This window comes from Elgaria multicarinata, chromosome 3 (assembly GCF_023053635.1).
Source record: "Elgaria multicarinata webbii isolate HBS135686 ecotype San Diego chromosome 3, rElgMul1.1.pri, whole genome shotgun sequence".
Taxonomy (NCBI): Eukaryota; Metazoa; Chordata; class Lepidosauria; order Squamata; family Anguidae; genus Elgaria; species Elgaria multicarinata.
In genome coordinates, this window is record NC_086173.1 from 43701378 (window position 1) to 43715158 (window position 13781).

The 13781-nt window shown below is 41.4% G+C and overlaps 1 protein-coding gene across 4 annotated transcripts in view; it reads right to left on the reverse strand.

Moving 5' to 3' along the window:
* The window catches only part of SLC39A11 (solute carrier family 39 member 11), a 451624-nt gene extending 440475 nt beyond the window's left edge, over nt 1-11149 (reverse strand). For 3 of the 4 annotated variants that reach the window (XR_010025183.1, XM_063120075.1, XM_063120073.1), the window contains exons 1-3: nt 11070-11149; nt 8430-8562; nt 6335-6373 (exon numbers count right to left, since the gene is read on the reverse strand). Coding sequence is in view for 3 of the 4 variants with exons in the window: in XM_063120075.1 (XP_062976145.1) it covers nt 6335-6373; nt 8430-8537 (147 nt within the window). In the remaining variant the exon portion in view is untranslated. The remainder of the gene's footprint in view (nt 1-6334; nt 6374-8429; nt 8563-11069) is intronic. The other variant, XM_063120074.1, reaches the window with a different exon arrangement.
* Nucleotides 11150-13781: the final 2632 nt, after the last annotated feature.

The window sequence follows — 13781 nt, forward strand, 5'->3', positions numbered from 1 at the left end:
AAGGCATTGGGAGCATTCATTAAGGGATTTGGGGCATGGTGTCATCATTTGACATTGTGACATTTGAATCAGGTCTGGCTGTGTACATCTTAGATCAATGCCTGGAAGCAGCGGTGGACTGAATGAGGGCCAATAAAGTTAAAATGAATCCTGACAATACTGAAAAACTGTAGGTGAATAGTTTCTGCATCTGGGAATTAGGATACCTATTCTTTTCAGGGTTGCACTCTCCCTGAAGGATAAGGTTTGCCATCTGGGAGTACCCCTCATCTATCTTTGTCACAGAAGAGTCAGGTGGACTTGGTGACCGGGAGTGTCTTTTACCAACTTCGGTTGGTACGCCAGCTATGGCTCTTCCTAGATAGGCATAGTTTGGCCACAGTGATCCCCACATTGGTAGCCTCAAGAATGGATTACTACAAAGGTGGAGCTTCCCTTGAGATTCATCCAGAAACTACAGCTAGTGAAGAATTGGGAATCCAGGCTGCTGAGTGGGGCTCCTACCACAAACATGGTATACCTTTATTCAGAGAACTGCACTGGCTGCCAATATGTTACCAGAACAGGTTCAAGGTGAGGTTATAGACATATAAGGCCCTAAACAGCTTGAGGCTAGGCTACCCGAGGGAGTGCCTTCTCCCCTATGAACCTGCCTGTTTACCAAGATCTACAGAACAGGCCTCCTGGTTGTTCTATCACCTGTACATGTGGCAGCAACCAGAAGAGAGCCTTTCTATTGTGGCACCATGCCTTTAGAATTTTCTCTCCTCTGCAGTGGAACAGGTGCCACCCTTGATGGTGTTTCGGCAATCATTTATATACCCAAGCATTTTTTTAACATTTAGCTTAGTCGATTTGGGGAGGTTTGTTTTTATCTTTGTATTTGAATTGTTGTTTTAATGAATTCTATACACTGCCCTGTTGTTTGCTAATGAAAGGCAATAATATTGTAAATAAGCAAACAAACAAATACATATTTTCATTTAAAGGGGTCATCAGGAGGAGTTTACATGCAACTGCATGTAACATCCAGTTTGGCTCTGAGCTCCTTAACTAAAACAGAAGGCCCATTATCACCACACCTTTACTATGGTCTCTCTGCCTGCCTTTCCCTAGAGCAATAGAAGACAGAAGTAGGTGCAGAGCTGTGCTATGGTAAAAGGATTCAGATTAGATTTATTGCTAATTGAACAATAATCCTTTACAACATCATTTTTTTAAAAAAAAGTCAAATCATCACATGAAGCCACTATTACAATGGCATACAATCAATACAAGAAATATTTGAATCATCTTATTGTATTGTATTTCAATACGGTTATTCTTTAACCCAAGAATCAACCACAGTGAAGACTTAAGGACAACTGTCACCATCTCCTTTCTAATAAAGCTCATGGGTATTATATAGAGCCTAACCATTGTAAAAGCTTTTTTCAGCTTAGCAGGTAAAAGCTCCTAAAAATACTTTGATACAATATTCTTTCTTCTGCAAATATAAAGGGGATAATTTAGAAGCAGAAATCGCTGCTATACCAGTAATGATTCAGTTTTTAAGCTATGATTTAGCAGACATATAGCTATATTGTTCCATAAAAATTGCAGATAACCCGTATTAATATAAAAAAATAGTAATAGATCGTTTTGGTGATTCGACTTTACCATCTCATTTTCTGTTCAATTTTGAAGTTAAAAACAATGCCGAATTTATGAAACACGATGATGCTGACATTCCTATCAAGAGACAGTATATAGTACTATCAAATCAAAGATGAAAAACGCTGTTCTGATGGAGAGAGCTTTTATGCCAAGAAAAGATTGCATAAGCAAGACAGAATACGGAAGATAGGCTCTCTAGCAGAGATGAAATCTCTTGTTGAGCATCTGAAGAAATCCGAAAGAAAAAGAAGAGCCTATCAGAAGACAATGTGGCTAGATCCTGAGTTAGCTGCAAAAAGCATTGACTCTATTCAGTCAGTTATAGTGCCCCTTTGCTTCTGGAAACTAAACTTTAATATAGAGATAGAGATAAGAGAGATATATTGTCCAAAAGCCATTTGCGAACAATGGCTCCTTTTCTCTGTATAATGATCCTGTCCTGTCCAACTTGGTTTAAGGCACCCAGAGGTGTTAAAACCAGCCAGGCATGTACAAGCAATCAGGTCACATCTGATCAGGTCAGATCAAGTGGAGTCAAAAACCCATGGCATCAAATCAGGTTTGGTGTGCTGAATATCCAGGCAAGTTTGGCCAGGCAGGATCTTCTAGGGCAAAAGCATGACACAGTATTCTTGGAAGACATGGAGACATGTTCATTATTTTAAAAGCGTGATGCTATAATACATGTCTACTTAGCAGTAAGCCCCGCTAAGTTCAATGGGGTGTATTCCCAGATAAGCAGGTATAGCACTGCAACCTGACTGTCTCAAAAGGTCTCATTTTTACATGCCAAGCATTGAACTCTACAAACATTCCTCTCCCTTCTAGTTATGTTACTTCAGAGTTTGTCTGCATTCCTCTGAAGATACTTGCAAAAATAATAATTACTGTGAACATTTCTGAGACTTGAAAATGCTCTAAAATTCAGTGGGATGTACAAAACTGCCAGGGATTACACCAGCATACACATTACAGAAGTAGTGATTTAGGGTGCTTCCAGATGAGGCTTTTCTCATGCCATCACTGTGCCTTGTTCATGAAAGCTTATGGGAGATCCAGACAACATCTTCTACTCATAACACTCCCTTGTTTTCCCAGCACTTCTTCCATCTTTTTTCTCTTAAGGAAGAAAATCCATTTAGGAACAAAAGACGAAATAGCTGCATAAAGCTTTTATAATTGTTAACGCTAAGACCCCTCTGTCTAGAAGCACCCTTGGTTACATTCGTTATGTGTGTGTTTTCTGAAAGACATGCCTATGTAATGAGTGGAACTGATTTCTTTTTGAAGTAATAAGGGGGTCCTGATGTGGTACAGCAACATGCAGGTCAGCAACAAAGGATACATGAATGTTCCCAGCCCCAAAACTAGCAAAGAACAGAAGCACTTTACCATCTTTGGCATCCCTCTGCACATCCTTCAGAGGGCACCACAAAGGGTCTTGGAGAGAAACCAAAGGCAATGGAAGAATACAGAACGCTGCACTGCAGTCTTGGGGCCAGACAGGGAAGCTGAGGTTGTAACTACACGGCCGAATCCATGCTTTTGCAGTACTCTGGTAATCTCCAAGGAGCCAGCATGTAAGACAGTCCTTCCACAATTGGTTGTAGTCTGGTACCTGCATGGGGTTAGCTCCTCAAGTCATCCTAGTCAGGTAATCGTCTGTCACCACTTGCAAAACGCTCTGATGCCCACAGCCGGAGCAGCAAACAGGCACGGCCCAGGCCCAGGGAGGCACCAGTTTTAACAACAACAGCACTTCAGAATTAGAGCCAACACAAGCAGAACCTGTTACAAAGTGTTGCACTGTGAGGTACTCCAAGATAGTCCATTCCACTTCCTCCTCCCACCCAGTTTTCCATTTCTCCCCTGCCCAACTGCCAGTCAGCATTTCACAGCCGCTGTGCATATACAGTCTCCATTTTTTAAGATTTTTTCTCCCCTAAAGAAGCTTGATTTCTCCAAGCCTGCTGTTAACTTCCCCTTGTCTACAGACAGTGCCATTTGGGCTACAAAAGCACTCATGCCTGAACACAAAATCCACATTTTAACTTCACAGAAGTGTTAGTTTGCAAATTCATAGTTTAGAATTTACTTTGAGTATTTTATTATTTTTATTTAAAATTATTTTTAGGCAGCACTTAAGGGTAGAAGTCTCTGAAAGCAGTATACAATATAAAAATACAATAAAAATGTTCAAAAACAGAGAAAAGCAATAAAAAGCAGGGTTTTGATTGGCCAATTATCATGCATTCCTCTGAAATGAAATCAACATTGCCCACTTCAACAGTCATCGGAGTTGCAAAAATAAATTAAGAACAAAATTCTTAAAAGCATTGCCACTCTAGCTGTTTGTCAAAACAGGTAAAATTACTGTTTCCAATTCTTAAAATGTGAAAGGCGTTTTTTTGTTTCGCTGGTCTATATAAAAAAAAATGTATCAAGCACTTAAGCTCTTAAACCATGTCAAAATGCAGCGGAATAATCAGCAAAACAGACTATAAAAATTCATTTCACACATGATTGCTTAACTGCTGGAGTGTGCTGCATTTCTCCTGAAAGAATGACTGGCTGTAAAAAAAAAATTAACAGTTCTATTATATTCCTAAATCATTTAAAGTTCCTCCGACATACAGAGCCAAGGGTTCCTTCACTCTTCATCAACTCTACCCACCTTTTCAGGAACACAAAGGCATGATGCTTAAAAGCATCACAGCAAGACACCCATTGCAAGACAGCAAGACACCCCCACACCCGGCACCCAGATACCCAAGACTTCACCATTTGGTCAGCCAACCAATATGGCCAAGAGCAGTATCACAGCAGCAAAGAATTCTGCTGGGACTCTTAAGCTACCATCCTATACACACTTACCTGGGAGTAAGTCCCACTGAACTCAATGGGGCTTATTTCAAGATAGACATGTTCAGGATTACACCATACAAAAGACAAATCATGAGGTGATCAAGCAGCCCACTGTGTTCACTTACCACTGCCCTATGGCAAGTTAACACTATCAAAAGTATCCTAGAGAGACTTCAAGATCTAGGACTGGCCATTTGACCATTCCAAAAGTGCTGGATCATTTCACCAGCCAAGTATTCTTAAATAGCTGTCAGTTATTTAAAACACTGGGTTGTGTCCAATCTTTGTCCTGCTTAGAGTAGGCCCACTGAAATAAATGGGACTTAAGTTACTCCCATTCATTTCAATGCATCTGCGTTAGGTAGGACAAACACTGAGCACATCCACTACAATTTCATATTCTCTAACGAAAAGAGAGGTTTATGCTAGAACTATTTGACTTCTGTCATGCCAGCAGTTCGGCCTTTGAGAGGCATCACTACCACCACTGCAGAAAGACAAAAGCGGCACACTGGGCTCACATAGTTCATTGCCTCGCCCCCATCCCTGCATGGAAGTCTCAGTAGGCAAGGCTAAACCTGATTTCACTATTGCCCATCAAGCTGGTCTTTCCAAGAGAACGCCAGATCTGGATTCTCTTCCTCCTTTCACCGCAACAGCTCTGGTGCTGGGGAAGGCAGAGCTATCACTAAAGGAAGCAAGATTTGCTCCAGCCATCCTGTGCAGCTGCCTCTGGCCACCGGGCTACATTGGATGGCTGTCTATCATGAAAGCTGGAGAACAACTATGATCCTCCTTTGTCAAGCACCTCCATCTCCCACAGCCAGCCTCACACCTATCCAGGGCCAGGAGAGACTGAATAAGTTTAAAGTTTGCTCCTATTCATGGAATCTATTCTACCCATGTCAGTGTCTGCTTCCACCCCACCTGTGGGCTGGTGGAATCACTTAACTGCAATCACATCACAGTCCTATGGTGGGGAGGAAGGGATAATGTACCCACTGAACATGTAAGACCCGCTGCCACCAGCACATTGTAGTTTAAGATAGTTCAGCATAGATTCCTGCCTAGCCTTGCCTTCCTGCATACCCCCTATATGTGGTGAGCCAATGTGGTGAGACAGAGCCAGTGTGGTGTAGCGGCTAAAGTGTCGGACTGGGAGTCAGGCGATCCAATTTTATATTCCAACTAATAAAGATAGATTTCATGTTCTTAAATTATTAGAGTAAGTTTAAGGTTGATCATGAAGTTTTGTTTAAATTTCCATTTTTTTCTCCAAAATGCCCAAATTATTTTCAGGGGAGTGGGGTAGTAACAGAAAGTTCATTTACACAAATTTCTATAAACGTAACATCTCTTGCTATGGAAATAGAACTGGTGGCTTTGACAATGCATCAAACATTACTCTTTACAAGATAAAAGTCCAAATTCTCCTGTTGATTTTTTTTAGAAGTAAATAACACCAGGGGACTTAATTAAAAAACAAAAATGCTGATAAATCAGCACACTTATCTTGGGGAATCAAATCCTATACAGCGGTAATGCATTTCCCAGCCTCAGAGACAACTAGATTTGCCCACATTATACTGACCCTCATCTCCCCTCTCCCCTAAGAGATACCAACTAAAGACAGGACAGGACAAACATTGCCCAAGTTCTTCCAATATGTCATGAAGATATAATTAGCTCACAGGCACTTATGCAAGAAATGCCAATGCATCCAAGCAAACAGATGAAACACCTTGATCTGAGAAGACAAGACCAGGACAGCATACAGAGCAAATTAACAGAAACAAGGATGTGCTATACTTACCCCTGCAGCAAAGCCCAGGCTGCCATCCAGGATCCGTCTCTGCAAATTAAGGAACTTAGATCATAAATTGCTAAAACAAATAGGGGGAAGATATGGGAGCTTACTGTGTAAGAACTCCATTCAATAAGGAGTCAGAAAACTAGCTATATTTACCAACACAGTTAAGGTATTGAACCACCCAGATGTTTCATCCTAGTTGTACATGTCTTGTTCTGGTTGAGAAGATCAAAAGCCTACTTGCATATACTATCTGCTATCCTATTGCACTTCAACCTGTTTTGCTCCAGCTTATGCTCCCATTTGGCAGGTGGGAAACCAAGACAGACAGTGACATGCACGTCTACCCAGAAAGTCCATGACCAAGCGGGGCTTTCAGCTTAGGTCCCTGTGGGGGAACCCTGAAAAGAGAGGTTCCCTCTAATTGGGATTCATTGAGTGGCGGCCAAATACTCTTAAGACACGGTTTCTCTCATTTTAGAAAAAGTTTATTACAAGCAGTGCTGCAGCGCTGCAAGGCGACAGCCCCTAGAGGATCTGAAACTCTGCCCACTAGTTTCAGGCAAAGTTAATGCACTTATAGGGTAACACCCTTAGAAAGAATGGCAGAACATCATATAATACACCAATCATATAGGTAAGCTTTTCAACCAATGGTAGGTAAGGATTGAAATGCATGTGCAGAGTTCTAAGGATAGGAAAAACAAGACGTTGATGGGTATTGCAAACCTGGAACATCTGTTTCTTTGTGGTTACTACTTTTCCTGTCCTCACTGCGAGGCTCACACTCTGACTAATGTCTAACCTCTCTGACTGACACTTCTTGCTGGTTGAGCAATATATTTTCAGTTACAGCTTGGATCAAATTGCTACAGAAGATTTAATTTGTAATAGAAGAGGCTTACAGCAAAACAGGGTGGCCACAGATAAAACAGCCCACCTACTCATTTCCTCAACCATCTCCCTCCTTTTGGGCGTTTTATCTTGCCCGCTCCATTTTGCTGTAAGCCCCTTCTATTATCTCATATTTTTCCAAGTAAAATATTTAAAAATTATAATATTAACTAAAAAGGTGTTTAAAACAAAAAAACAAAGACAGGTCATCTAAACGTTTAAGCATATTTTTTGGACTGTATCATAACCTGCAGTTTTTATGCTATAATGGCTTTGAGTGCCTGCATCTGAAGAATTTGGTGTATGACATAGCTTCTTCAAGCAGTTTCCCTACTAAAGCTCATACCACACTAGATCTGTCAAATCTGATGGTGCCAAAATATTCTCCACTGTTTTTGCTGCAACAAACTAACATGGATACATTTCTAGAACTTAAAGAAAAGCTAGAGACTAGCATCTCTAGGCAATTTCTGAACAATTGCTCAGTTAGTCAATGCAGTGTGAAAACACCACTCAATGGCTGGGTTTTTAGGAGGCAATCCCCACACATGTTGTGTGACTGTGGGCTACCCTGGAATTGAGTAAAATCCATTGTGATGTTTGATTGACAGTTCCTCTGCCCTCCCTCCTTTCCTAGTCCTCCCAATGGTATCCCATCAGCCATTGCTGCAAAATAACAATCCTGGCAGCTTTCCTAGAGCAACACTCTCTCCTTTCACCGTTCTTGCCAGGGAACTCTGTAGCCAGTGGGAAAAGCCAACACAATGCAATGGAAAACTACACAGAGCCTGTCATACAACACGCAACACAATCATTATGCAGGAAATCTCCTCTGCACAGCACTGATATTCTGCGTGGAGTATTCCCCCAGCCTCACAAAAAATCCTCCACCGTTGCATGGAGTTTTCCCACCAGACAATACCATGGAGTTCTAAAACCACCGTTGAGAAACGTGTTGTCTGAACTGAGCCAATGAACTGGAAAAATAAGGCCGCATCATTTAAAAGGATCCAACACTTTATCACTAGGCTCACTTTCTTCTCAGGAACTAGCACTAACTCCTGCTTGCCACAATCAGTACTCAACCATGCTTGCATCCTGCACTCGCATTTGCAACTTTGACAGTAAAATGTTAAGGATCCCATTTTGCATCCTCTGTTCACACATTTACACCATGAATGATGAACTGGAATACAAGACCCACCTGCCCACTGGAAAAGACAAACACAAGTGCTGAGCCAGCAGCCGTCAATCCCCACGTGAAGAAGGTTCCTAGCAGTGCTTGCAACACCGGACTATAACCCAGTAACATACTGAGTGCTCCTCAGATTGATGATCTAGGAAAAATGTAAGGCAGCTAGGTAAGAAGTTTTGACATTAAAATCTAAGCCATTCTTCTCTAATGGAAACACCACTTTCCAAATGGATTTTCAAAGGTTCCTGACACCTGCTGCTTTCAGTGCCAGAGGGAAAAGGTCTTTATATTTAATAAACTCATCTTCTTAATGTGACTTGCATCTCATTCTAGAGGCATTTCCACTGGATGAAGTGGAAGACCTCTTAACGTGGCAGACCTCTTTATTGTGAGTAGCAAAAAGGGATTCAAACTGGCCTATTGGGATGCCTAGGGACGTACAGTAGCATGACCGTTGCTGATTGAGGCTGATAGAGCAGGGGTCCTCTGGCATCATTTTGCATGTGGTGATACAGGCAAGGAACATGCTGCAAATGTCTTCCCATCATCATGACATCAGCAGCTCCCTCCAAGTATAGCCAGGCCTGCTCCTTCTCCCAGCAGAGAAAAGTTCTTAACTCCCTTTCTCAGCACTCTGCAGGGGAAAGGTCTTTCCTCTTTCCCCACCCCTGACTACAAGGTACTTCGCACTTCTCAGGTCAAGAAAATGCTGCAGCCTCACCCTAAGCCTTAGGAGAGCATATCAAGTAGGTATCGATTAACATATTCAACTTTTTCACAAGTTCTACCAAAAAAAGAAGAGCTACTAATACTGCAAAGAGAGAAAAGAGGATTTAGTCCAAGCATTATTAAGTTGCATTTGTTCTGTAGCAACTGATGTTATTCCATGCCAACAAGTGGGCAATGCAGTGGAATTATTATTATTATTATTTATTTATATAGCACCATCGATGTACATGGTGCTGTACAGATAACACAGTAAATAGCAAGACCCTGCCGCATAGGCTTACAATCTAATAAGCCATTAGATTAGTATGGAGACCTGGGTTCAAATCCCACTCAGCCATGAAACTCATAGGGTGACCATGGGCCAGTAAATATCTCTTAGCCTAACCTATTTCACAGGGTTGTTGTAATGATAAAGGGTGGTATGCCACCTTGAGCTGCTTGGAGGAAGTCTTCGATATAAATGTAAACTAAAATAAATAATTAAATGGATTTAGTTGCATTTGGATTTGAATAGAAAGCTTCACAGGCTTATTAAAAATATTTCAAAATAAACTTAATTTAACTTTTATTTTGGTTTTTGTGTTTGCCTTACATTAGCTGAGCTCATCCACAGAGTTGAAAGCAGAGGAATTTTACATAGCTTGGCCCCCAAAATGACAATAGCATTTTGTAACAGCAAATAAAGCCAGAGGCTCAGAACAGAACATGATCTGGGGCTGCTTTTATTCCTTGGATTGTTTCTTTCAGAACATAAAATAAATTGGAGTCTAAAACAAAATGTAGTAATTTTATAACCAAGGAATAACCCTGAAGGAAGTATGTCTTCTAACTATGAGATGACAGTTTGGTTTGCTTGTTTCTTAGTTTTTTACGGCCATAATTGGGGCTATGTGCAAAGTAAAAAATTCTGTAGAGAAGACTTCATGGTCATGATATTCCACTTACAGAATGCACTCCCATAAGGGGCCTACCTGGCACCCATCACTATATCCTTTTAGCATTTAGCAAAAGTTTCTTATTTTCAAAAATGTTTAGGTTTCTAACTTTATTTTTTTATTATGTTATTTTAACTATAGATTTGTTTTCTTTTTCATATTATTGATATTGTTTTAGATTACCTTGGAAGAGCTTGTACACAGAACAGCAGGACATATTTTTTTAAAATAAATAAATAAATAAATAAACTCTGCTCAACTGTTCTTCATAAGGTCAAGCTGTGATACGGAACACCCCACAAATCTTCCTTAGAGATAACTGGCATAGCACTCATTTGCAGTCTGTGTCCTTGGCACAATTCAATAGTTACATACACGCATTCTGCAATCGGACTGGGAAAATGCAACAGCAGAGTACTCATCTACAGTCAAATTATGCCACAGGAGTCCTTTAAACTTCAGTCCGAATATACAAGTTATACAACTTGCGCCTTTCGGGGAGGAACTGCCCCAGGTTACTGAAACAAGTTTTAGAAACCCCCTCTTTGCCCGATCCAATAGGCACCATCACTTCACCAAGTTAATAATTGCAAGAAAGACTGCCTAAATTTGGAATCGTACTGGGTCTGATGTGTCTATTCTGCACTGTCATGTAAGTTGTGTAAACACAGACCTACTCGAAACCTAGCTAGAGTGCAAACTGCACCCAAATGAATGAATGATTTTGCTGGCCACGTTGGAAAATACATATTCACATACACATTCGTAGAGAGCGTTAATAAATATAATACACCGTTGCTGGCCACTGATCTTTAGATCTATGCTTTCTAGCTCCGATTCCGGCTATTTTTTTAAAAAAATAAAAATCTTCTACACTACACCACCAGTGTTCTGACACGTTGGGCGTTTGTTTGCAATGTATCTCCTAGGTAAATGTCTGATATTTATAACAGTCCACTCCATCAAAAAATAATAATCAACTCACTACTACATACACCAGTTCTAGGACCACCCAGGCGTTGCAAGCTACAGCAGATATTCCAATTCCGGCAGCCACTTCCTGGTTCCTCTGTACACGTGTCTCTCAAACAGACGTGGCTCCGCCTGCTCTTCTTTTCCAGCCACTCGCAAAGCAGTCCGGAGAAGCGGTGTAGATTTTGCGGAGCACGTCTTTTTATTTTGTAAAAAGCGAAGCGGGTGGCAGAGTGTGTGTCTTTGCCACGGTTTTTCGGTCGCGTGGAATATTGCGATAAGGCTGTGAAGTTCATTCCAACTCCAGCTGATTACCAAATGCTGCAAAGAAATAACAGGTGACAGTCTCTGTTAAAAGCGTGCTTGCTTCCTAAGGCCATGTAGAACCAAGAACTTATCAAGAAGTTTGATTATTTTCATTTAGGCTTGAATCGAAACAGTTTCTTTCTCATTAGGACCAGGTGATAATTAACCCACAACACTAGGATGATTGTGTTATCACTGATTTCTGCTGTGAATAATCATTTTGCTCTTCTGAAGCGTCACAAGATAGAATTGTTTCATACTGTATTTTGTTTCATTTCACAGTCATTTAACCCCTGCTTACAATTATATTTTCTTTACCCTTGTGTGTATGCGCCAATCAACTGAGAGTAGCATTTTGTGCAACTAATGAAATACTATAACCCATGAACGTTTATGGCATATCATATGTTAGAGTTCAGGTGCCGCAACACTCTGTTGATGTTTTGGTTCTAAAAATGGGAACTTTACATGAGCTACTCGTAGCCCACATCCTTCAAGATTAAAAGCTTTAATTTGGAGAAAAATATGCATAAATAATATTTTAGGGGTATATATTGTTTTCAACAAACCGTCCAGTGCAACAATTCTATTTTTTTAAAAAATAAAGATTTACAGTGTAATAATACAATATCTATTTAGACAATTTGCTATGGGACACACACATTTTTACAATTATACCAACCTTATCTTGTCCTTGAACATGCACAGCTTCAAAGTATGCAGCAGAAATTCAACACATTATACCCCTCCTCCCTTTACCATGCCAGGAAAAGTGGCACCACAATGGTGACTACCAGCTGTGTAAAATGATGGGGGAACAACACCCATTGACATTTTGGTGAGATCCCTATCCCTGAAATAGGAAACCTTAGACCTTACAACTTCAGAGGAGGTAGGAGAGAATTTTTTTTTTAAAGATATCCTTGAGAAATTAGTATTAATTTGGCAGAGTTACCATTTCTACAGGCGATATACAGAAGGTGTGATATTGAGGTGGAGAGCCTTAGGCACTTAAACAATCCATTAGACAAGCATTTCACTGCATGCTCGTTACTGGGCAGTCACAGATTTTCGCAGGTCCCTCTCACAATATTGTCTGCCTCCCGTGCACTTCCTGCCCCTTCTAGCCTTCTTTATGCCACAAAAAACCCTTAAAATAAAGACAGAAGTTGCCGCTATCTCCTGTGTGCAGAAAAAGCAGCATGATCCAAATGGCAAGTTGTTTACTTCCTCTTTCAAAAGAGGGAGTAATGCGTGGGCAGAGAAGTGACGGTAAGCAATTGCGATTTTCCCCTGTTCAATGACACTCAAGGTCTCCAATTTACACAAGGAGCAGAAGGCTCAGGCGCCTTATTTTGGGGGACAATTGTAACAATCATTGCTATTGAGAGTAAAAGCAACAATCCAGGCCGAAGCCAAGAGATTTTGCTGCCTGAGACAAAGGAGAAGATGGCGCCCCCTTCCCATTCCATTTACAGAAGCTGCTGAGACTGACAATTGAATCTTACTTCCATGCTGCTCATAGGGCAGTGTTTTCCATTGAACCAGAGGGCAGTAGGCTAGCTTAGGGGGTGCAAGGCAGGCATCACACTACACACAGTTCTGACCTGCAAGATCTTGCTGCTGTCCCGTACCCCCAGGCCCAGCATCTGCTGCCTGAGCCACCACCTCACCCTGCCTGCCACTGCTAGAATTGTATGAAATGGTCTCTAGTCTACGAAAGCTTGTTCTGTCATAAATGTGTTTGTCTTTAAGGTGCCACAAGACTCTTGTTGGTTTTGCTGCAACGGACTAACATGGCTCTGAACTCCAGACAAGCCAGAGGTACTGTTAGTGGGTGGTTCATCTGTCCAGAGAGGTGATGTTCAACCTGTTCTGGAGGGGGTTGCACTCCCCCTAAGGATCAGGTTCGAAGCTTGGGGCATGAGTTTGTGGAAACAAGGGGGCGGTTACCTGAAAAAGTTTGGGAACCACTGCCCTAAAGGATCAGGTTCGTAGTTTGGGGGTGCTCTTGTATCCAGAACTGTCACTTGAGGCACAGGTGAACTCAGTGGCAAAGAGCACCTTTATAAGCTTAGGCTGATATACCAACTGTGTCCTTATCTGACAGAGATAGCCTAGCTACAGTTATCCATGCTCTGATAACCTCTCGTCTGGATTACTGCAATGTGTTATATGTGGGACTTTGAAAACAGTCCGGAAACTACAGCTGGTACAAAACAGAGCAGCATGTTTGTTAACAGGGACTGGTCAACAAAACCACATCATGCCAGTCCTTTTCCAACTTCACTGGCCACCAGTCCAGGTCCAGACCCGATTCAAAGTGCCGATTTTAAAATTCAAAGCCTAAATGGCTTGGGGCCAGGTTATCTGAAGGAACGCCTCCTCCCATATGTGCCAGCCTGGACCCAAAGATCAT